The sequence below is a fragment of the Crocodylus siamensis genome, chromosome 1 (genome assembly GCF_052110815.1).
Source record: "Crocodylus siamensis isolate JL-2025a chromosome 1, ASM5211081v1, whole genome shotgun sequence".
NCBI lineage: Eukaryota > Metazoa > Chordata > Crocodylia > Crocodylidae > Crocodylus > Crocodylus siamensis.
In genome coordinates, this window is record NC_143395.1 from 214306302 (window position 1) to 214328679 (window position 22378).

Below are 22378 nucleotides of genomic sequence, written 5' to 3' on the forward strand. Positions count from 1 at the left end.
AATGGGGGCTGTGTTTTGCTGGTGGCCTGATAGGGGAGGGGAGAGGTGGATGGGATTACTGAGGGCATGGTTTGCATTTAGGAAAGATGAGGAGAGCAGCACACGCACCACTCCTTAGTACCGTTGTTTGCCTCTGGGCCCTCCCTAGTGTTCTCTCAAATGTCATTGCTTAGACAAAGCCGCTGTTGTTCCATCTACCTGGGTGCTACCTTCCCCTTCCAGCTCTGGTGACTGAAGGGAGCCATCTCCAGCAGTGGCTGAGGTTGAGCAACTAGTGTGCAGGACAGTCCTGCTATCTCCCTCTGGACAGATCTAGTCTAACCACATCTAGTGTTGGGCTGGGACCCTGGGGATTGCCAGAGGGCTGATTCAGGTTCATCATCTTTGCCCTGACCTGTACCAAGCCAGATAGCAAATGGTGAATGGTAATGCTCCAGGCTTCCACTTAGTACCTCCCTGCCAATGCAACTCTATTTCTTGCAGCATTTACAAAGCCTTATACAAGGTGTAAAGGTCAAGGAGGCAAATGGTCCCTGGCTGGGGCCACTGAGCTGGAACCAGGAAAGGGAATAATGAGTGAGATTTTACCACTACTGCCAGCCTCCTGCTGCTGAGAGGAGGGAGGAGGACCAGAGGCTGCAGCAGGAGGGTGAGAGATTAATGGCTTTGCCTCCTCATAGGGGGGGATAGGACACTGATGTCACTGCAGGGATCTTGAGAACTGATGCTGAAGGTGGGTTAAATGAGCAGGTGACATCCCATGGGACTCCACATCCCCTTCCCCACAAAGTTTCAGTGCTGTGTGGAAAAAAGGCTGGTTCCCTCTGGAGCATATTGACACCCAAGAGGACCTCCCACTGATCCCCGCAGTCTTTGAGAAGAGTGATACAGGGACACAAGACAGCTCCCAGGTGTTGGAGAACCATGAAATAGATCCCACCTTGGGAAGAACTGTCTGGAAGGGGAAGAGCCTTCTTTCCTGTCTCAGGTAGGAGAGGTGGTAAGTGATCAGTCAAGAGCCGTCGTTTCAGTAGCAGCTTGGTACATGTCTGAAACACCACGTGCCAATGATAAATGCAGGCACTGATTTACGGTGTAGTCCATGGTTTGTGACTGGTTTCCATCATCCCATCTTGTATTCTTTCTCCTACCTCTGGAAGATGAAAGCCAACTATATAACTGCCATGCAATGGTTTGAAATGCTCCAGAGCAGGCTGTCAGTTATGGGATAGGCAAAAACCTGGATGGTCTTTTGGAGGGACTGTCCAGCATGTGTTTGGGACCTGAGCAACTGTGTCCCAGGACTCCTTCCAGCTTCAGGACTCAATAGGGGCACTGTAAGAGCTTTAGCCTGATCCAGAAACAATGTGCAGGAGAGAACTGGGATTGGGACATGCATGAGAAAAACAAGAAGCAATGTTTTTTCAGGGTATGATTTTTTTTTTTATTATTATTATGAGCTGGGGTAACCAGAGCATTTTCTGTGCTTTCTGGCAAACTCTTAGATACTTGTAACCCTCAGCCTTCTGAAAGGGATCCCTACAGTCCCCCATAATTATATGCATACTTAACCCACTGATAGTCTCTGGTGGCCCTGTTCACAAAGTGGATTAGCCCTGGCAATGTTTTTGACCTGTTGGCAGCTGTAGTTTAGCATTGGGACTGATGCCTAAGCTGATCTCTGTTCACCCTGCCTTGGAGGACTAGTTGAAACTAGCAGCTAATTCCTGCAGCAGAGATGAAATGACTGTTGTTTTGTAGCCCTGGGGGGAGATAGGGATTTGCAAAAGAGGTTGAGAGATGGATTTCTTAAAGCAACAGAAAGAGCATCACTTCCGTAATAGTCAAAGTCTCAGACGTTGCTCAGCTGCTAAAAGGTGAGTGGCGGGAAGGGTCTCTTGTTCAAATTGGCTTGACCCCTCTACTCACAAAGCACTAAATAGACTATGGTAACTTTGATCACTATAAATCCTAGATCCATTTTGAAAGGTAATCTGGAGATTAAAGCTCTGTATCCCGCCTGCAGGTCTCTGAGCTGTCCTCTGTCTCATCCCTTATAATGGGAGTGACTAGCCAGCCTGAAAGGATTATGCATGGTCACATGAGTGCTGAAGTGTGGATTGAGACTCTGTAAAGGTTACCTGGTGTGAGCTTGTTTTTAATATTATTTTATTATGTATGAAATATATCTGTAGTCTCTCCCCAGGGGGCACATATTTTATCATACCAAAATCTTCATTTCCAAACCACTTTTTCTTGTAGCCTCCTCAGGATGCTGTATCTGTGTCCTCCCTCCCCAGTCCCCACAGCAGCCTCTGGGCCAAAGTCAGCAGGGACATGAGCCTGTCAATGTAAACAGGTGGTGGAGGGGAGGTGGGTCTAGGGCACCTAGCAGGAACTTACAAAATAAGTAAGTAATAGGTCCCTGTCTGCCTTAGTTTGTCCCCATGGTCTCCCCAGCGCATCCATAGCCAAATATAGTACTGATGAAAGCTAGTGTAGCAGCTTGGACAATGGTAGTGATGTGGCCATTATCATATTGAGATGATTTCAGTCTATCCCATACCCCATTTCCCTTAGCCCCCATCTGAACGTCAGGTATCCATGTATAGCTGGGCTGGTGGAGGGTCATCTTTGGCATAAGTGTGAGGACAGGGCTCAAATTCATGCTTCTTGAGCCATAGTGAGATGTCTTCCCTGCTCTGCCACTGGGCCACTGTCTTTTCTTGGGAAGAGGGGATAAAAGGGAGAATTTTTATGGGGGAGGGGTATACATATTGGAAATGTGGAATGAGCTTCCAAGGGAGGTGATGCTCTCCCCTACCTTGGGTCTCTAAGAAGAGGCTAGATAGGCATCTGGCTGGGGTCATCTGACCCCAGTACTCTGACCCCATGCCTGGGCAGGAAAGACTCGATGATCTGTTGAGGTCCTTTCTGACCCTAGCATCTATGAATCTCTGGGAGTGGAGCAGATCATTCCATAAGCCTCTCAGGATCTGTGAGCAAAGGTAGCATAGTAGCTCTCCGCCTAGGGTGAGCCCATGGGGGCGAGCCTAGTGCAAGTGAAAGTGCCAGCAGGCAGTGACCCCTGCCACGGGTCAGGCTTGAAGTCCCTTAGGAATTTGCAGCTGTCTTTTACAGGCAGCCCCATTCATTCTCCTCCTGTCTGGGCCTCTCTTCTGATGACTCCCCTGACACAGTAGAGGTGGGGAACTTCAGCTCTGTATTGAAAAAGGATTTGCTTGCTGGGCTTGGCTCCTCCAAAGGCCTCCTGCTCCAAGGCCAGAGGTGAAGTGAGGAGGGGAGGGAAGGAAAACACAGGTGGTGCTTCCTGAGTCTGTCAACACAAGGGAGGCAGGCTGGCAGTGAAGATGAGGTGTGGTGGTTGTGATGTGACACCCAGCCAGACCTGGTGTGTGTGCACGAGGAGGAATGTGGTATTGGGTAAGGTGTTTGGAAGGGGTGGTATGAGGGCATTACAGGATAAGAGTATATGTGAGAGAGGGTGTGATGAGGTCTGTGTGTAAGGAGGTGTTTGAAGGGTGTCTGTGTCTTACCACTCGCTTCGTGTGTGTGTTTGGAGTGGGAGTTGCTGTGTGAGGTGAGGATAACCATGCATGAAAGGAGTGGAGGGGGAATGGGATTATGTGTGCGTGAGAGACAGGCTTTTGCTATGCTGCTGTGAAAGGTCTGTCTGTTACTTTTCACGTGGAGCAGAGCAGCAACTGAGACGCAGCTCTGTGCAGGCAAAAGCTTTACCCCGCTAGGGCTCTGGCAGCCGCAGCAGGGATTAGTGAGGAATACCTGACCCCTCCTTAGTGCTTCAGGGGCCTCAGTCTTGACTGTTTCCTAGTCTTTGAGGCTCTACCACCCTGCAGCAAGCCTGCTCTGCCTCTGACATGAAGGGAGTGGGGAAAGCTGTATTTTTGCTTTAGTTCTTCAAGGCCTCCCACTTCACCTGGCTTGATCTGATCTCTCATCTGGTCAGTCCCCTCACATAGTCTCCAGCACTGGAGTATCCTGTGATGCAAACTCCTAACCAATAGCTAACACTGGTTTTAGCTTTCCCCATCACTGGGCTGAGGCACAGACAGGCATGGAGGGTGACTTCCTTTCTCTGATTAGGGTCCTTCCTAAAGGAATCCAACGGCATCTCTGCACTTGTTCAAACATGGAGCCAGCATGCCCAGAACTCCCCATTTACTTTCCATCCAGCAGTCTCCAGTCTCCATACTGACACTGGTGTTTTAAGACACCGCAGCTCCCATGTAAACAGATGGGGATTTTAGGGCAAGGTTTGAACGGGCTAATCAGGCAGATGCATGGGAGGATTAGAGTGGTGGATATGGGGGGCACAGCCATGCAAGAAGAAGAAGCAAGCCAGGTGGTACAAGGCAGATATTGTCTCCCATTTAGCTTTGAGAGAGACTCCCGAATCCTGTCCTCCAGAAGGGTCCTGGGCTCCTTCCCACTCCTCTGATGCCTCCACACAGGTAGGGATGGGGTTGCACAAGTAGCATTGGCCTTAGCTTCTCAGCAGTGCCACACCATGGCTCTATCCCTCTGTTGGCCAGAACTGTTTGCATGGGTGCCATCTGTGCAAGCACATGTACACACACAGAGGGAATGAAGGGAATGTAGGTTCAAACTTTGTAGGCCTAAGGAAAAGCTCATAAAACTAAGTGGTGTTTATAGGGAGCAATTGTTTATGGTAACAATTTGGCGTTCAACTTTTCAATAAACAATAGTAAAAATGGTTTATTCTGTGTCCCAAGCCTGATGCTCCATATCTCTCCTTTCCTGTGGTGCCTTGCTGTCTCCTCAGTCACTGCTCTGGGGTGTCTTCCCTCCTGGTCAGGATCCTTTCTGCTCAGTTCCTTAACCCCAGGGCCTTTTGCCAGTCCCTGAGACCAGGTTGAGTGGCTGAGCGATGAAAGGAGGAAGGTTGTGCTGGTTTCCTTCTCTGGTTTGGTACAAGAAGGAGTTGTGAAACCAAAGAGTTTTGGCATTTCTGGAACTCTGTGGGCATACAGCCCCCTTAATGTTTTTGCCATCTCATGAGCCCTTGGCTCTACGCCTTCATAGATTCATAGATGTAGGGTTGGAAGGGATCTTGCAGATCTTCTAGTCTGACCCCGTGCCCTGGGCAGGAGAGAAAATTGGGCTGAAATGACCCCAGCCAGGTAAACGTTGAGCCTCCTCTTAAAGACCCCCAGGGTAGGAGCCAGCACTACTTCCCTTGGAAGTTGTTTCCAGATCCTAGCCACTGTGACCGTGAAGTAGCACCTTCGGATGTCTAGTCTAAACCTACCCTCTAACAACTTATGGCCGTTATTCCTTGTTACTCTGGGAGGTGCTCTGGGGAACAAGGTCTCTCCTATTCCCTGCTGGTCCCCCCCTACTAAGTTTATAGACAGCTACAAGGTCCACCCTCAGCCTTCTCTTGTGAAGGCTGAACAGGTTAAGGTCCCGTAGCTGCTCCTCATAGGGTCTTCTTGGGAGACTACACAGGAAAATTACTTGTGGTTAAAGTCACGTAACAAGTCAGCGGCCTAAAATAAAACTCCTCAGACTTGAATCCCAAATCTGTGTGTTTTTATCTTTCTGTACTACCCTTCTACCTCTGTTTGAGGTACCATCTTGTACACAAAAAAGTCTTTTAATTGCAGAAGTCTCACTGTAGTTTTCCATCTCCTAAAGAACTAAGTTCCCTGGCAAGCTGTCCTGCATCAGAGCTGTTGGTCTGTTCTTTCTCCTAGCTTGCTGGCTTATAGACCTCCCCTCTCCTGGGTTTCTCTCTGTGTAGGTATTTGCCTGCGTTGCTGGAGCCTGTGCCTTGGCTCTGAGATCTTAATTTAGCTATGATGAATTCAGACCACCAGGGTGGACGTTACTTTTCCTGATGTTCATTTATATTTTGTTGAACAGAGAAATAGATGTGATGTGGACAGGCAAACACTTGGTGCTCACCTTTCCTCCATCTCTTCCCATCTTTGCTTCACTTGCTGTTTTGTCTCTTCATCAAATTTTAAAGGAAGAAAGAAAAGTTAGGTCTCTTGTTCCCCACTAATGAGGAGGAATCAAATGTGCTCCAGACATCCTGCACATTAGGAGTTAACCTTCATCTGGCTTTAATACCCAGTGGAAACATGGCTCCCATCCTCAGCTTGTCTTAAAGGATTAATCATATTTCTGAAGTTCACTCTTATTCCTTTTTATTATTAATAGTATTTTAATTGAATGATGCCAAGAAATTCCTGAAGTATTAAGCATGTTCGCTGCAAATCATTTTTATGACATTACAAAACCTCTCCTCCCTTTTTTATCCTCCTGCCTTCCTCTCCCCTTTTCTCAAATCTGAGCACTAAAACACTCTCCAAACAACCAGCCTGACAACTAATAAGTTTTACATTTGGGGAGGTTTTTTACCACGTTGCCAAGAGAGCTGTTTTTTATTTAAAATTACAAAGAATATTGCTTTAATCAGAAAGTCTGTTTGAGAAATTTCATGTCACTTTTCCATGACTGTGGGTGGGAGAACCTTGGAGCCAGAGTTGTCTTTGCAGTTGGAGCACTGGTATAAATCCCAAAGAACAAAAACACATTTTTCCGCTCTCCGAGGCTGCCAAGGGAGGGTCATGTGTAGTCCACAATCCCTGTGCTGTTCTCTGTTTTCCAAACGGCCTCAGGTTACAACACCAAATAGTTGTACTGGTCCCAGTTGTATGTGCCCAAATAGTTGTAACAGGCAAAATAATTGTTCTATGATGACAACATGCTATTGTGTTGTGGTTGGTCAAAATGCACTGCTGTAACGCAGTGGTTGGAAGCAGCAATGTGGGCACGTCTCAATGCCCTGTCTTACTATTTGGAAAACATGCATTATTGTGACGCTACTGTATAGAAGATGAACTTTTATTAAGTATTAATGCAATGACATTGCTGGAGGTGTTGAAGATCTACAGCTTTTGTACCACCAAAACAGTACACCTCTACTTTTCCTGGTACATTTCTACTTTTGTAGGGCAAAGACACAGCCTACCATGCAGCTCATGCTACAACAGGCTGAAATAAATATTGGTCTTGAAGGACGCTCAAAAGAGTTTAATTCACATGTGAGAAGAAAAATGCCTGAATTTATTTGTGGTAAGCTTGAGCATCTTTTTAAACATGGGTTGTGTTATTCCATCACCTGGCTGGTCAAATTGTTATCAGAAACTAGTGCAGCTGAAGATCAAAAAACAATGTAGTTGGGTGGTTCAGGAAGCTTGATTACTGACCTTGGTGTAAGAGCGATTGTAGGCTCAGCTGATGTGTGTTTTGGAAATGTGGTGTTCTCCATGGAGCTCCTGGTGCTTCTCTTTCATCATTCACGTGTACACTAGGACACACATGCTAGGAACAGGTTTGGAAATGGGTTTCTGTGAGTTTCATTGGGATTGTCTAGTTTTAGATCCTGTGAACTTGGCATGCCTGCCATGACCAATTTGCGACTGGAACTGTTAGCATCCCCTTGGTATTTACTCTGATTCACTTTAAAAAGACAGCATTTCCTCCACTATTTACCCATCCCAAAAGGAAGAACAATGTATGTTGTTACAGCAAAATTTCTATTATGAGGCAGTGGCAGACCCTGAGTGCACCCAGAGGTTGACTTAAGGTTTTCTAGGCGGGGACAGCTGTGCAGAATGGTGAGGGGGCAGGATGTGGGTCAGTCAGCTCATGAAGACTGGTAGAGAGTCCTTGAAATGTTTCCATTATGGCCTCTCTGGCTCATGTGGAGTTGGTCAAGAAATGCTGCTGGAGAACTGTTGTCAGCAGGGGAGGAAGAAAGTAGCGGACTGGGCCAGGGAGGGCGGGCTGGGTGAAAAGCCCTGTGAAAACATTTCCTCCTGATGGATTTCTCAAATGTACCAGCAGGCAGGCACAGGCAGGTGTCATGTCAAATGCTTTCCCTGTGAAACCTGATCCACCCCTCTCTGTCTGCTATTCTCATTCTCTTTCAAGGCCCCTTCTCTCGGTTGTTTAGCCCCCAGGAATGTGGCGTGCACTAAGGGACTGGGCCTGGTAACTGGTTTAGCAGAGAAAAGACCTGGGACAAAGTCCAGTTCCTGACTACTCTGTTTCCTGCTATTTTCCAGTCTTGGTAACAACCATTTTAATTTTCTTGTGCAGAACTGCTTTTAGAAGCTGCTAGCTGTGTTCTGTTTTTAATACCATCCCCACCTCCACCATCTTCCACTAAGCAAACTAGGATGTAAGAACATCAGGTCATCACAGTAATCTAGTGGTTAACCAGCCTTTGGCTGTAGAGCATTTGACCCGGGCATGAATCCCATGTGTGGAGATGTTTGTTGTTCAAGCAACAGAAGAGTGTGACGTGATTACAGTCAGAAAAGTGGGCTCTGAAGAAGCCTCTTTCTTTTCATGTTCCATGTTATTTCTTTCCCCACTTGCTTGCAAGGTGGGAAGTCTTTCAAGTTTGTGAGTTGCAATAGGAGTCTTGTTTTCCCTTCTGTCCCAAAGTACTATGGGTAAACCTATTGAATCTGTCCTCCTGCACTCATCAGTCTAATCATACAGTCTGGAGTGTTCCTATAGCCTTCATCATACTATCCAGGAGCTCAGTAGGCCGTTTAAGCTTTGTCCATGGTGGCTTTTATACCTCATCATCTAGTTCTTTGCTCTTCCCTGGTGTCTTTGCCCCCGGCCCATGTGTAGTGTGGTGCTCTCAAACTATGCAATCAGCATTATCGCTGAGGACATGCAGGGTGCAGCAGAGCCAAGTTTGTCTTCCACAGCTACTTCAGTGTTAAAGTTCCTAGCAAAGTGTGGCAGAGCAGCGAAGACATAATCTGAAGATAAAACAGTCTACAGAGGGAAGATCGGGATAGTGAATATTTCACCTATCTCCAGTACTTTCCCTCAGAGGATCTCAAAGCATCTCATGGACACTGATGAATTAAGCCCTGTGGTGTGACATCTCTGGGATGTCATTATCCCCTTTTTGCTAAATTAAGACCATCTTCTCCTGGTTCACAGAAAGAAGATAGTGTTTGGCTCATAAGGAGCAGATCAAGGGGATATTGTTTTCTAACCATAATCATATTCCAAGTGTTCATGATGTACAGTAATTCTCTTTCCTCCGTGTTCTCCATCCTGTGTACTCTCTTGGAAGGGACTAATCTCACGATGTTAAACCTGCTTGTTATAGCTTCTTGGTAGAGTGCTACCGTTATGTTTGAAATGGCACCCTCTCCATACCTTTTTTCCATTTGCTTTTAAGTTTCTCAATAAGTTCCCTTCTCTGGCTAAAAAATTTCCTGCCGAGACACTGCCAAGAAGTAATTTATTCACAGAGTCTCATGATGAGCTGTTTTTGGAGTTATTCAGTCATAGAAATTAAAAAAAATAAAATAAAAACAGGCCAGTTCCATTAATTGCTGAGGGCAGCGCTTCAACACCTAATCTGTTCCAGGATCACAATAAAATGGAGCCTCTGACTCCAAGCCTAAGGTGGTGAAAGTTGTATTCCATGGAGGGTTTAATCCTTGCACCAGAAAGATGACCCAAACTTGACTAATGTTCTGCACCAAACTAGTTTTGTGTGCAGGGACATCAAAGTCCACACTGGCTGTGTTGGGGTGCTAGAAAATTGAATTGATTTACTATCATACAGTTCTTTGAGTTCTTAGTCTGCATGGGCCTGCTGTTCATGTACTCATACATGCATTTAATTACTGTATTTATTTAAATACAAGACAAGGTTCCCACCCCTCCGCTGGCTTGGGGGAAAAAGGGAAAAAAGCCCCTCATCTTGTAATCGCATACAATGAAATATAACTAAATACACGGTCTATCACTAAACTGCTGCCAAAAGCAGCATGTGTTCAGCCATGGAAACTAACTATGAAGTTGATTAAATGCAGCCAACACTGAGCATAGCTATAAAACACATGGTCCATATTAGGCAAACACGCTGATGGAAATCTTTATTTATTTGATTTATTTATTGCATGACCCTTAAAAAAAAAATGGGCAGTTGTTCCCCTGGAAGGGATTAAGCACCAGGCCTGGAGGTACTGAAGTACCAAACTAGCACGCAGTAAGGCCAAAGCAAGTTCCAACACCTGCTCTGGTGCCAAAAATGCTGATGGGAACTTACTGCAGGGATAGGTTAGTGCAACCTATCTGAATAAAACATATGGTAGTACCTATTGATTGCAGCCCCCCAGCATGACATTGCATACAGTTCACCTGGAAATCCCTCTGTTGGCCCTTCTCTTCGCCTGGCATATATGATTAATGGGCCCCTGCCCTCCATGAGGTGAAGCTGGATTAGGTTCCCTGAGCCCTATCTGCATGTATATTTTTGGAGTGTTCCAGACAAGAACACCCAGGTTCAGTTGTGAGTGGGGCCTAATTAGTGCACAGATTATTTGGGGGGGATCTGAAGTACATGTACATACTGAGCAGTGCTGAGCTATGGAGGTCAACGTGACTTGAAATGCTGTTGACTCTGGGGCCTACCCCAGTTAGCTGTGTGATAAATTACAAGCTTTTGGCTTTGGAGCAATATCATGCAGTTTGTATTACATACAAGTAGGTGCCAAAGTGTCACTCAAAAATATGTTTATGGAGTACATGTGCTGAAACTGCAGCAGTGTCCAGAAAAAAAAAAAGTTTATCCAGAATTGATGCTTGTTACCTAAGTGCATGGGTAGTATATGCAAATTGCTACAGCCCTGTTTAATTTCAAGATTATCATTTTTAAATTTGCTCCTTACTTTGATGTGCTCAGGCAGAGCCGGGTCTGGCAGTAGGAAGGGATTACTGGGGAAAAGGTTGGGGTTGGGAGGAAGCAGAAAGCAAAGGGCTATCTGACCCCCCAGATTTATTTTCCCTGCTGTAGCAGTGGGAGGGGGAAAAATTCAGGGCAAACCTCCAATAATTAGATTCTGTGCCTGTAAAATTATAACAAATTTTATAAATTTTTCATATATAGAATCTAATTACGGGGGGAGGGGTGTCTTATAATCAGTCATCTATTCAAGTAAATATGGTAACTAGTTATCTGGGATAAATGAGGGAGAGGACTTATTGCATGTCAGCTGCTCTGTAGTCTCTCTCCTTGTGCCTGCTCTTACCCTGTTGTGAGTGCAATTTAACCCATTGTAACGTAGGCCTCCGTGAAACAGTGGGTGCATCTACATGAGGCACTTACTTTGCAGTAGCCTAATAACACTGCTCATTGCGTGCTGGTCAAAAGCCATGCTAATAAGCTACTGCACAGTAACCCTCACAAAAAACTGTGTACCAGCACTACTGCACAGTAAATGTAGTTCCTGGGCATTCAGTTAGTACTTTGTTAAGGAAGTACTAAATTCATTGTGCAGTAAGTACAGTGCATTAATGAACATGTAGACTTGCCTAGTGGTAAGCAGTCACTTACCACAGAGTAAAAGCATACACATAGCCACCTACTGCAGAACAGCTGATGCACTGGTTTATCTCAGTCACTTTTCATATGTATTCATGTCCTTCATTCTCTTGTTCCCTATTGTATTGGAAGGTTCGCTTAGTCACGTTGAAACCTATGTTCTCTGCCTCACTACTGCGTCTTGCTGTTACCATCCTTTCAACAGATCTCAAAGACTTCAAATTTGATGGCCAGCATGTGATTGAAGTGGATGAAGGGAACACAGCCGTCATTGCCTGTGACCTGCCTGAAAGCCATCCAAAGGCCCTGGCGCGCTACAGTGTGAAACATGAGTGGCTGGAGTCCTCCAGAGGTATGATGCATTCAGGGACAAGGAGGTGGGATCCACCATTCTGTTTGTTTCTGTTTCAGTGAGCTGTGCCTTCTTTTCACACCCTTTGGCAATGTATTAACTGTCCTTACAGATTATTGCAGTCATGCAAGCTCCCATCCTGATCCCTTTAATTCTCATCCATCAGAAACTGAGGTCCTATGAAGTCTTGCCACCCATTCAGTTACTATGGTCTGTTATTCACCAAGTGTTTGACCACAACACCTTGGCTTATTCCTAAAGTGCTCAGGGCTCTATGATGGGCCCCTGTCCATGTTTTTGTCTGGCCCAGGACTGCTTGGCTTCCAAGATCAAGCAAGCAGGTGTACTTAGTCTGGCACAGCCACCCTCCTTCTCTGCCCTCTGCCTGATATTTATTGTTATCCCAAGCCAGCTGCTGAGCACAGTTCCTTTGCACGGTGCCAAAGAATCCAGGTTCAACAATGATTTACAAAAAGAAAAAGGAAACAGAATGAATCGAACATGTCCCAGTTTGGTTTTTATTCTGAATTATTCCTCTAGCATGTCTAGTGAGAGGGGGTGGGTCTGAAACAGAACTCCAGGTCTGAACCCCAAGGGAGTTTTGCAAGCCAGATCTGAACTCTTCTGGTTGAGTCCATCTGTCATCTGTATGTGCAGTAGTTTGACTTCCTGAGAGGCTTCATTTCCTTCCCAGTTCTTTCTTTTTTTTGCTCTGGTTCCAAGATGGAGTAGGATAATTTCCAGGAGGACAGATTTTGTCACTGACCCATCCCCCTCTCTTTCCCTCTTCCTTGTTTACCATAGCCCCTTGTTTACCTTTGCCCCTCTCCCCACCCCATCCTTTTGGGTATATTGGCTATGCTTATGGCTAAAAGCCCTCTCTCTCTTCTTTTTCCTTCCAGACAACTACTTGATTATGCCATCTGGGAATCTTCAGATAGTCAATGCCAGTCAAGAAGATGAAGGAACTTACAAATGTGCTGCCTATAACCCCGTGACCCAAGAAGTGAAAACCTCTGTCTCCAGTGAGAGGCTCCGTGTGCGACGTAAGATGCTCCCTTTAAAAAAAAATTGTGGTCCCTGGCGTCCTAGCTATCCCTTCTTTGCGTGAATTTCCTTCATCTTGGTATTTCTTGATCTCTGAGTGTTTGTCTGTTCAGCACCTGTGTTCTAGTATTACAGTCTTTTTTTTTCATGGACTGGCAGTGTTAGGATCAAGCAAACTTACTTTAGTACTGTATTTTTGACAGCAGAAGGCTGTGCAGTCTATTCTCTGTGCTACTCCTGCTGTCTGTGTCAGTGTAGACTAGGGAACTGTTATTCCCTCTGAAAATATTTTGACTTTGACCTGGGAGCTAAGAGTCTGCACCCTTCTGCTAAATTGTATCGGCTGTGGATGGATTCCCAAGGATCAGCCATGTTTCTCAGCTTGGAGGGTGCCCCTGTCTGTCCTCTTGTCCAGAGGAATCAATCTGAGGTGCTGCTACCTCAGGCAAGTAGTCTCTTGTGTCCTCCTCAGGCTCCATGGCAGAGGCAGCTCGGATAATCTACCCCACAGAGGCTCAGACCATCATCGTCACCAAGGGTCAAAGCCTCATCCTGGAATGTGTGGCCAGTGGGATCCCACCTCCACGGGTCACTTGGGCCAAGGATGGCACCAATGTCTCTGGCTACAACAAGACCCGGTTCTTGCTCAGCAACCTCCTGATCGACACCACTAATGAGGAGGACTCTGGGAGCTACAGCTGCATGGCAGACAATGGGGTGGGCGAGGCTGGAGCTGCATTCATATTCTACAACGTTCAGGTGTTCGGTGAGTCCTGCTGCAGCCTGCCGTCCCTCCCTCCTAGCAGAGCCTGGGCATTCCCTTGTTGCCTTTCTCAGAGGAAAGTGTTTCCCTATTACACTGTATAAGCTGAGGTGAAACACTCCTCACTGGTGTCCACATTTGTGGATTGTCCCAGGGAACCAAGCATCCTCTATCTGAGGGCTCCACCATGAGCTAGAAGGATGATAGTTCCCCCAAGGGAGTCCCATCGCTTGTCATTTATCTGTATTTAGAACAGCGTTTTCTGGGGTGCCCCTTACTGTAGTATCTGACACTGCCCAGCATGGTGGAGACCTGAGCAGGCATTAGTGGAGTATTTTTCTCCCCACTCTGCATAAGGAGGCTCCATATAGGGAGGGAAGAAGTTTTCAGAAGGGAAGTTTCAGGCATAGTCATGCAAAGTTTTTCTTTTCTGATGGGCATCATCTCAGACTTACCCCGGTTTCATTTTAACACACTGTTTCATCGGAGCTGATCTCTTGAAACCCCAGGAACCTCTTGGTAGCGGTGTTGGCTTTTCCTCTGTGGAAAATGATAGGCAATTGTGTATCACTGCCTGATTGTGGACACTGTCCACACTCTCCAAGTGATCTCATAGAGCTACTACAGAGCAGACTGGACAAGGGGGAGCTCTGTGCAGCCCTCACGGGAGGAGGAGAACTTTGGTTGACTGAGGACCCATCATCTCTGATTCCTGCTTGAAGGGAATGAATTGGATCATAATCATGTTGCGCTAGTGCTCGCGCAAGAGCTACCAGGGGCTTCTTGTTCACTGTTTTCTGCCCTACAGAACCTCCCGAGGTCACCATGGAGCTGTCCCAACAGATCATCCCCTGGGGTCAGAGCGCAAAGTTCACCTGCGAGGTGCGAGGGAACCCCCAGCCCTCAGTGATGTGGCTGCGCAATGCCATGCCCCTCTCTTCCAACCACCGCCTCCGGCTGTCCCGTAGGGCCCTTCGTGTGGTGAGCGTGGGGCCAGAAGATGATGGGATTTACCAGTGCATGGCTGAGAATGAAGTTGGTAGTGCACAAGCTATGGTGCAGCTGAGGACTGCTCGGCCAGGTGAGCCTTCAGAGGAATCTGCCAGCCCAAATGCTGGGGCTTTAAGTAAAGGGGCCAATGTACAAATCAGGTTCTGGAGCCCTGGAGAGCATAGAAGGGCAGTCATTCCTTGCTCATCCTGTTTGCGTTTCAGCTGTCTTGCTCTTCTGGCACCTTCATCCCTGATTTACTGGGCATCCCCAGCTCCCTTTTTCTCACTGGAATCTGTTATCTCACAGGCTGTGTTCCTAAGTACTCCCTACTTCCTGAGATAGGAATATGGGGCCCCAATGGGACTGTCAGTAGTAAGAGAGGTATTTCAGAGCTTGTATATGGCTCCCTTCTCCTGTGTTTAGGCCCCTCTCCTGTTTCCATGTGTCCCATTATCATTGGAAGGTAGGATGTGGGGGGAGGATGTGAAGAGCTTGATTTAAGAATTAAATGTGAAACTTGGCCCTTGTTGGGCACAGGAACAACTTACCACTGGATGCAAGGGATAGGGATTTCTGTCACTGCGGGCTAAGCTGCACCCAAATTAGCTGCAAGTTACTGCACAGTAAGAATGTGCACATGGGTACTTCCCACAGAGCAATTAATGCTGTAAATACTTGCCCCATTTTGCCTCGTGTTAAGCTGTCAGAGTACCCACTCTGACAGCCTTTGGCACAGTTGGGCTTTTTGGGAGGCTCAGTTCTGCTCTCCCCCAGGGAAGGTGGGTAGTCTCTTAATATCTCTGTGTCCACCAGTAATTTTCTAGTGGCATTTGTTCTGTGTCCCTGCTCCACTGCTCCATCCCCACTTGTCTTTTAGGAGCAACTCTGAATCCCTGGAGAGACTCCAAGCTGAGCTCAGCTCAGCCACCGACACCCACTTCTACTGACAATGATAAAGCCACACCACTAACGCCAGGGCCTACCCCACTGGCTGCTTCTCTCCAGTGCACAACTAACAGAGAACAAGCGTCTCCAGCAGAGGCCCCCATTATCCTGAGCTCTCCCAGGACATCCAAGACAGACTGTTATGAGCTAGTTTGGAGACCCCGGCATGACAGCAGGGCCCCCATCCTCTACTATGTTGTGAAGTATCGCAAGGTACTGCCCTCTGCATTGCTCCTCCTGTAGATATGCATGCTCAGTTTCTCATATGAGGTACTTACTGTCCCCCTGCTTTTGTTACTACGTTTCCTGGATCTGACTGATCAAGTCATGTGTGGCAAGGGCAGACTAGGTAGAAAATCTCTGGCCTTATCTATAAGGTTAGCTTAATATGCCTAGCAGGAACACTGTCTGGGCAAGCTGTCCCCTAACCCAGAAGGGTTACTTTTGAGAATCTGAGCCAGTGTCTTAAGCCCTAAATCAACAGGTCCAGTGGCCACTCTAAAATTTTGGGATGTTGTTGAAACAAAAATTTATTTGGTTTTTTTTTAATTTACGAATCATAGAAGTCGGGTCGGAAGGGACCTTGTAGATCTTCAAGCCCCCCCGCCTGGGCGGGAGAAAAAGACTGGACTCAAATGAGTCCAGCCAGGTAGGCATCAAGCCTCTTCTTAAAGACCCCCAGGGTAGGAGCCAGCACCATGTCCCTTGGAGGTTGGTTCCAGCTCCTAGCCGCCCTGACAGTGAAGTAGTTCTTGCGGATGTCTAATCTAAACCTCCTCTCTAATAATTTGTGTCCGTTGTTCCTTGTCATGCCAGGGGGCGCTAGGGGAAACAGTGTCTCCCCCACACCCTTCTGGTCCCCGCTAGTGAGTTTATAGACAGTCACCAGGTTCCCCCTCAGCCTTCTCTTGTGAAGGCTGAACAGGTTCAGGTCCCGCAGTCTCTCAGTGTAGGGTCTGCCTGCAGTCCCCAGATCATGCGTGTGGCCCTCCGCTGGACCCTTTCAGTGTTGTCCACATGCCTCCTGAAATGGGGCGCACAGAACTGGACACAGTACTCCAGCTGTACAAAGTTCTTGCTAGTTGGAAAATAGGGGATTTTTTTTAAAAATTGTAAATTCTGTGTGGGGTTTGTTTGTTTTTTTGTTACATTTCCTTCAGCATGGTTGGGCAACTACAGTAGATGACTTTGATTTTGCCTTCAGGTTACTATACACTGTGGTGTGTTTTGATTCACAGTCCTTGCAAAGGAAGGTTTTCAATTAAAATGGACACATGCACAGTTTCTTGGAATTGTTTAACTTCATGAAAACATTTTGCAATATAAAGCTTTATAATTCCTGCACACATCCTTGATTTTTTTTCTAAACAAAACTTAAATCTAATTAAATCTAGGGTTTAAGCTAACAGTCTCCTTAAACACCCAGTTAAAACAAAGAAGTAAGATTCAACATGAGACTGTAGCAGACAAGTTAAGAATGCCACTGGAACATCAAGTCCAGCCTTTCTGCCAGGACAAGATTCACCCCCTCCCACCCACAACCCCTTCCCCTCCCAACTTCGTATCATGTAACAAAACCAATTCTATGCATGATCTGAGCTTGCAAGCTGCAGTTTGTCCTCATTCTATTGGTTTTTTCAGTGCTTCACCTGGAAGGTCTGCAGGGCAGGGAGGGTCACCAAGGGTCACTGCCATTTGTGCTAATACATTTTCAGTGTAGTCCAAATTCTCAGCTGGAGACTTTCTCCTGTCTCTTTAGGTCCTTGCATATAAGGCTTAACACTTAGATTGCTGACATTTCCACACTGGGTGTTTGGAGACCCTAGTTTAAGCAAAACTAATATGAATAGAAATGGGGGGGTTTTTTTGGTTTACAGAGATGTTTAAAAAAATTCTGTGTGTGGGTGGGAGAGAAGGAGACGGAGAACATGCTCCACTCTGCTGAGAATCCACAGCCTGGCATTGTTCTTCCCCTGTAACCTGGCTTGCAGAGGTGCTTAATCCCTGCAGCTCCCTTTGACTTCAGTGAGACCTAGGTGCTGAGCACTGCTGAGATCAGGCCCCCTGCTAGTGGAGGGTGAAACAGCCCAGCCTATTTTCACTGTCCAACCTGAAGGAAGTGTCAAAAGTTAATAAACCCAGATAACGAAACAGAAAACAGGTTGGAAAAATGCTTTTTTGTGTTAACTGCAGCTGCTACAGGCAATAAAGGAGTTTCTAGGAGCAGCAGAATATTTTTTTTTTTTTTTCCGTCTTGACAGCATCCCCACCCTTTCCCGCTCCAGCATGGATGGGCAGTTACACCCCCCCACCCCCCCTTAAGCAGCTCAGCTCCTACACAGTCATTATCCTTGTTTTTAATATCCTCTTCCACACATTTACCCGCCCCTGCTTGCTCAAATGTAACATCCTTCAGGGACTTCTCGCAGTCCCACAGACTTGGTAATAGAAATAAAGCCAGGGAGAAGTTAATCAGTCAGTGTCAAATATTCCGAAGATGAATTATATTGTGGAGTCTTGGCATTTCCGTTTCATCACATTGCCTGCACTGCCAATGCTGTTTTCTGTACAGGGTCACTTAGGTGTCCTGCCTGTGTGCCTGCAAAATATTATCCTTGCCATTGGGGAGGAAGGGAAAGAGGAAATTGCCGCCTCCTCCAGTTTGGGGTACCCAGACCTTGCTGAAAAACGAAGCTGTGTTTCAAAGTCCTTCTGGAAGCCTTAGCCATACGCAGTAGCTTGATGTGGTGGGGTATGTGCTTGAGGCACTGTCTAAGGGTGGGGGCACAAGGACAGGAAGGAGGGGGAACCTCACCCTGGGTCTGCTTGCTGCAGCCTACCTCTGCTGGCTGCCTTGCCTTGCCTTGCCAAAACTTACTGAAAGCTGGTGCAGGCGATGGGTGGTATGGAGTGCAGAGCATTGTGGGAATCTAGTTCTGTAAAGTGGCAATGAGGTTTGCTGCTGCTGACGGGAGAACTGACCCCATTCTTTGTGGCCAAATTCAGTGAATTTTTTAACCTCTGTACATGGGCTTCAGCAGCAAAAGAATTGGGTGAATGTTTTGCTTGCCAGCAGCAAACTCCACTGCTGCTCTAAAGAACTGTGATTCCCAAAATACCTAGCATTCTGCCAGCCCTCTGCTCTGTTTCTGCACCTGGAAAAGATAGCAGGGGAGGGGTTGACCAGAGTGCATTTTTTTCATGCTGTGCCTCCAGCCACATGCTGTCATATTCCACAGAAAAGGCCAACAATCAAATATTAAGGTTGTACAGGTCGGACTTCAACAGTTAGGAAATGCCCAAGAACAGGTCACAACCTTAACTCTGCTCCGTTGTTGCTAAGCAGATCAATTTACTATTAAATTAGAGGACCACACCTTCTTCTTTATATTATACAGTGTAGCTTTAAATGGCATAGATTGTATTTAAGCCCCATACTAGCGAGGACAGGAATTTTCTCCGTAACTACAGGCTGGGATTTTCAGAGGAGCCTCAGGGAGTGTATGGGTGGCAGAGGTCTTTTGAGTTCATTTCTCCATTCATGCACCAATGGGGTAATCAGGCACAGCTCATGTAGGGCTGGGGGTGGGACTCAGAATCCTATCTTCCTTGCTGGGTGGTGAATTTTATTGAGTAACAGTTGGTCAGTGTCAGTGGGAATTCCCTACACTGGTAGGACAGGCAAGTTTAAGACCCCATAATAGCAATGGCTGGAGGAGGCACTCCCAGCATTTCACATGCTGTGGATGACTTCCTTGCATGGTATTCATTTACTTGATGGGAGAGGAGAAGCAAAAAGCTATATATGGAGATTTGGTATCCACAGGGTGGTGGCAATGGAGAGATATTCATTTCATAATACAAGAGATATGATGTTGGTTCTGAACAGGCTTGATTGTGACCTGCAAGCAGATAACTATTCACATCAGTGCAAAGGGGCTGATCAGCTAAAAAAAAACAAAACAAAACAAAAAAAACCCCCAAAGCAACTTGCACAGCAGGAAATGGATGTAGCAGTCACAAAAATGACTTGGGCCCAGACTTGCAAAGTGGATGTGTACCTAATTCCTTTTCAGATGAAAGGGACCAGGTATTTGGAGCCTTTGAGAAGGTAGGCCTGAGGAGCCTAGATCCTATAGGAAGTCAAGAGGACATAGGCTTCTAAGGCACTTAATTAAGCACTTTTTGCAAATGGTACCCTGATTTTTTCCAGTGGTAGCTTGCACATAGCAAGCATAAATGGTACAGGTTATGTTTTTGCAGACACGTGGTATAGCCAGCACTTCAATCAGAGCAAACCAGTATTAATATTAAAAGTGAGAGGATAATAGCAAGTGAAGGCACCATGGGAGATCAGTGCATGGTCTGACTGTCTGCATTGTAATGATGACATGGGGCCAGATTCTATTAAGTGTCTAAGTGGATTTAGATACCTATGTGTGATTCTAGTCTACATTGCTCACATCCCTAACAAATAGTTCATGCAAAAGGTGATCGAGTTCCTTTTCCTTCTTTCTGTGACTCAGTCCTGAGAGTAAAATGATGTGCATTACAAAAGTGAGTGCATTAATGTTTTTTCAAGGACTTGAGGAGGGTGGAATAGGATCCCAAATAGGTGCCTGATAGGTGGAATAGACGCTCTGCATAGTGTAGACAAAGAAGAAGCCATAGCTTTTTAAAGTGCAGCACCAAGAAAGGAAATTCATAATGGCTACAGAGCTAGGTATCTTTCAGAATCAATTAAGATAGGGTGAAATTAGAGAGAGGATAAACAGCAGCATGGAATGAACCTCAGTGGAAGCTGAAGACTTGACAAACGTATCCCAGCATTTAGAAGCTTTTGCTACCTGTATTTGAGTTATCTGGGCCTCTTAGCTTTCCAGAATTAGACTGGACAATCTCACTTAACAGCAGGGGAGAAAAGCAGTCCAAATGTTTCCAAACTTTTTGTTAAATTTTTTTCAAATTTTAAATTTAGATAAAAGCCAAATTCACCCTGAAGAGCAAACCAGAGCTCCTGGCCAGTGATTCCTATATTCTGATTTCATCAGGTTATGAACTCTTCAGACAACTGGACAGTCAGGGACATTCCAGCTACCCAGCACCGCCTGATCTTGACTAAACTGGATCCTGGGAGCTTGTATGAAGTGGAGATGGCAGCTTATAACTGTGCCGGGGAGGGGCAGACAGCCATGGTGACATTCAGGACAGGTAAAAGTCAAACCTTTTGCTAGGTATTGGGTGGAACTTCCTGTATAGACTGAGACACTATCTCCTGCCACCTGAGATGGCACACCATTTTAGAGTCAGCTTTTTCTGCCTTGCATTCTGCCATTGCATTTTAGATCACACTTGATATGTTTCTCTTCAGCATGTAGAGCCCCCCAGGTCCCTGCTGTGGAAAGACATCTGCCCCCAGATATACTGGGGAAAATGAGTAAGGTGAGAGGCAGACTAAAACATAGATCTGAGTAGCCTTGGGACTCCATGCCTACTTTTACCTGCGACTGGCTATGTGAGTCTGGGCAAGCCCTTTCTGTTTTCTGTTGTTAGGCCTCTGTGAAATGCAGCTACATAGTAATAATTGCCATCTTCTCAGGTCCAGCTGATGGAGAAAGTATACATTTTTTTCAGAAAGAAATAATGTATAGTTTTAATTGAGGGGAAAAAACAAGTAATTGTTGGAGATTTGAAAAATGTCAATCAGCTTTACTGCTAGAAGTACTGTGAAATCATTGGTCTACCTAAAGTGGTAATCACACGATAAACTATAACATACCACATATTCAATCAATGAAATGACAAACCAGTTGCAAAGATGTTCCACATTTAATTCAAACATGTAGCATGTTAGTTTGAAAGCATCTATATAAATTTTCTAGAATGCAGGGAGCTAGAGACCTCAAAGGCCAGGCTTCCAGGGCACTGGCAAGTTTAAAGGGGGGTATGAGAAGGTCAAGGCTTGGGAGGAGTTCCTCGCACACTGGCATATTTTAGAAGGTGCACAAAGAGTGGCTGAGAATTTCCCATTGTCCCACAGAGTGTTGAGAAAGACACCCCTAGCTGTAACACTTTCCTTTGCAGCTGTGGCACTGACACTGCTTCTTTCTTGTCTAGGCCGACGACCAAAACCCGAGATTGTCGCCAGTAAAGAGCAGCAGGTCCAGAGAGATGACCCAGGCACTAGCACGCAGAGCAGCAACCAAGCAGATAACAGCCGGCTGTCTCGTAAGGCCCTGCCTGAGTGGGGTGGGGAGTCATGGTGGGGATTGTCCGTTCTGTTCCAGGAATCTGAGGCCAGCCAGTATCGGGATGAGAGTGAGTCATAGGGCAAGGCTCAACATTGCTAAGCTTAAGTTTGTGGGTCCTAGTGCATAACGAGGCTTGCTGGGGCCATTGAGTGCCAGTTGTAGAGGCGGTTTTGTGCAGGAAGGGGCACAGGCTATTCACTGCTTTAGGACATCTTCAGTCTTAGCCCCAGCACAACCAAGCTGGTCCTGTTCATTGCATCTCATATCCTGTTTGACATGCATGCCAGTGAACAATACTATTGCACTTCCTGTGAAGAACTCTCTTGACTTTGTAGCTCCCTTTTGTTTCCATCCTTTCCCTTCCCCTTCCTTCACTCCTTTTCTCTTTCCACTTCCTTCGTATATGGGTCCATCATTTCCTCCCATTCTTAGTGGTTTTTCCCTCAGAGTTATGTCTACACAGTTTATAATGTTTAGAACTCCTTCTAAACTCCTTCTCATTCTCCTTTGCATTCTTTCAGTCTCTTCTTTCCTACATCAGCCTCTTCCATCTGTTTTTCATCATCACCCACACAGCCCCATAACCA

The 22378-nt window shown here is 46.2% G+C and overlaps 1 protein-coding gene across 3 annotated transcripts in view; it reads left to right on the top strand.

Annotated features, from left to right (window-relative positions):
* Positions 1-22378, top strand: part of BOC (BOC cell adhesion associated, oncogene regulated) — a 78565-nt gene that overhangs the window by 43996 nt on the left and 12191 nt on the right. For all 3 annotated transcript variants that reach the window (XM_090056446.1, XM_090056429.1, XM_090056438.1), the window contains 7 exons: positions 11646-11792; positions 12695-12838; positions 13312-13605; positions 14411-14683; positions 15473-15753; positions 20592-20751; positions 21658-21768. In XM_090056446.1, coding sequence (XP_089912572.1) covers positions 11646-11792; positions 12695-12838; positions 13312-13605; positions 14411-14683; positions 15473-15753; positions 20592-20751; positions 21658-21768 — 1410 coding nt within the window. The remainder of the gene's footprint in view (positions 1-11645; positions 11793-12694; positions 12839-13311; positions 13606-14410; positions 14684-15472; positions 15754-20591; positions 20752-21657; positions 21769-22378) is intronic.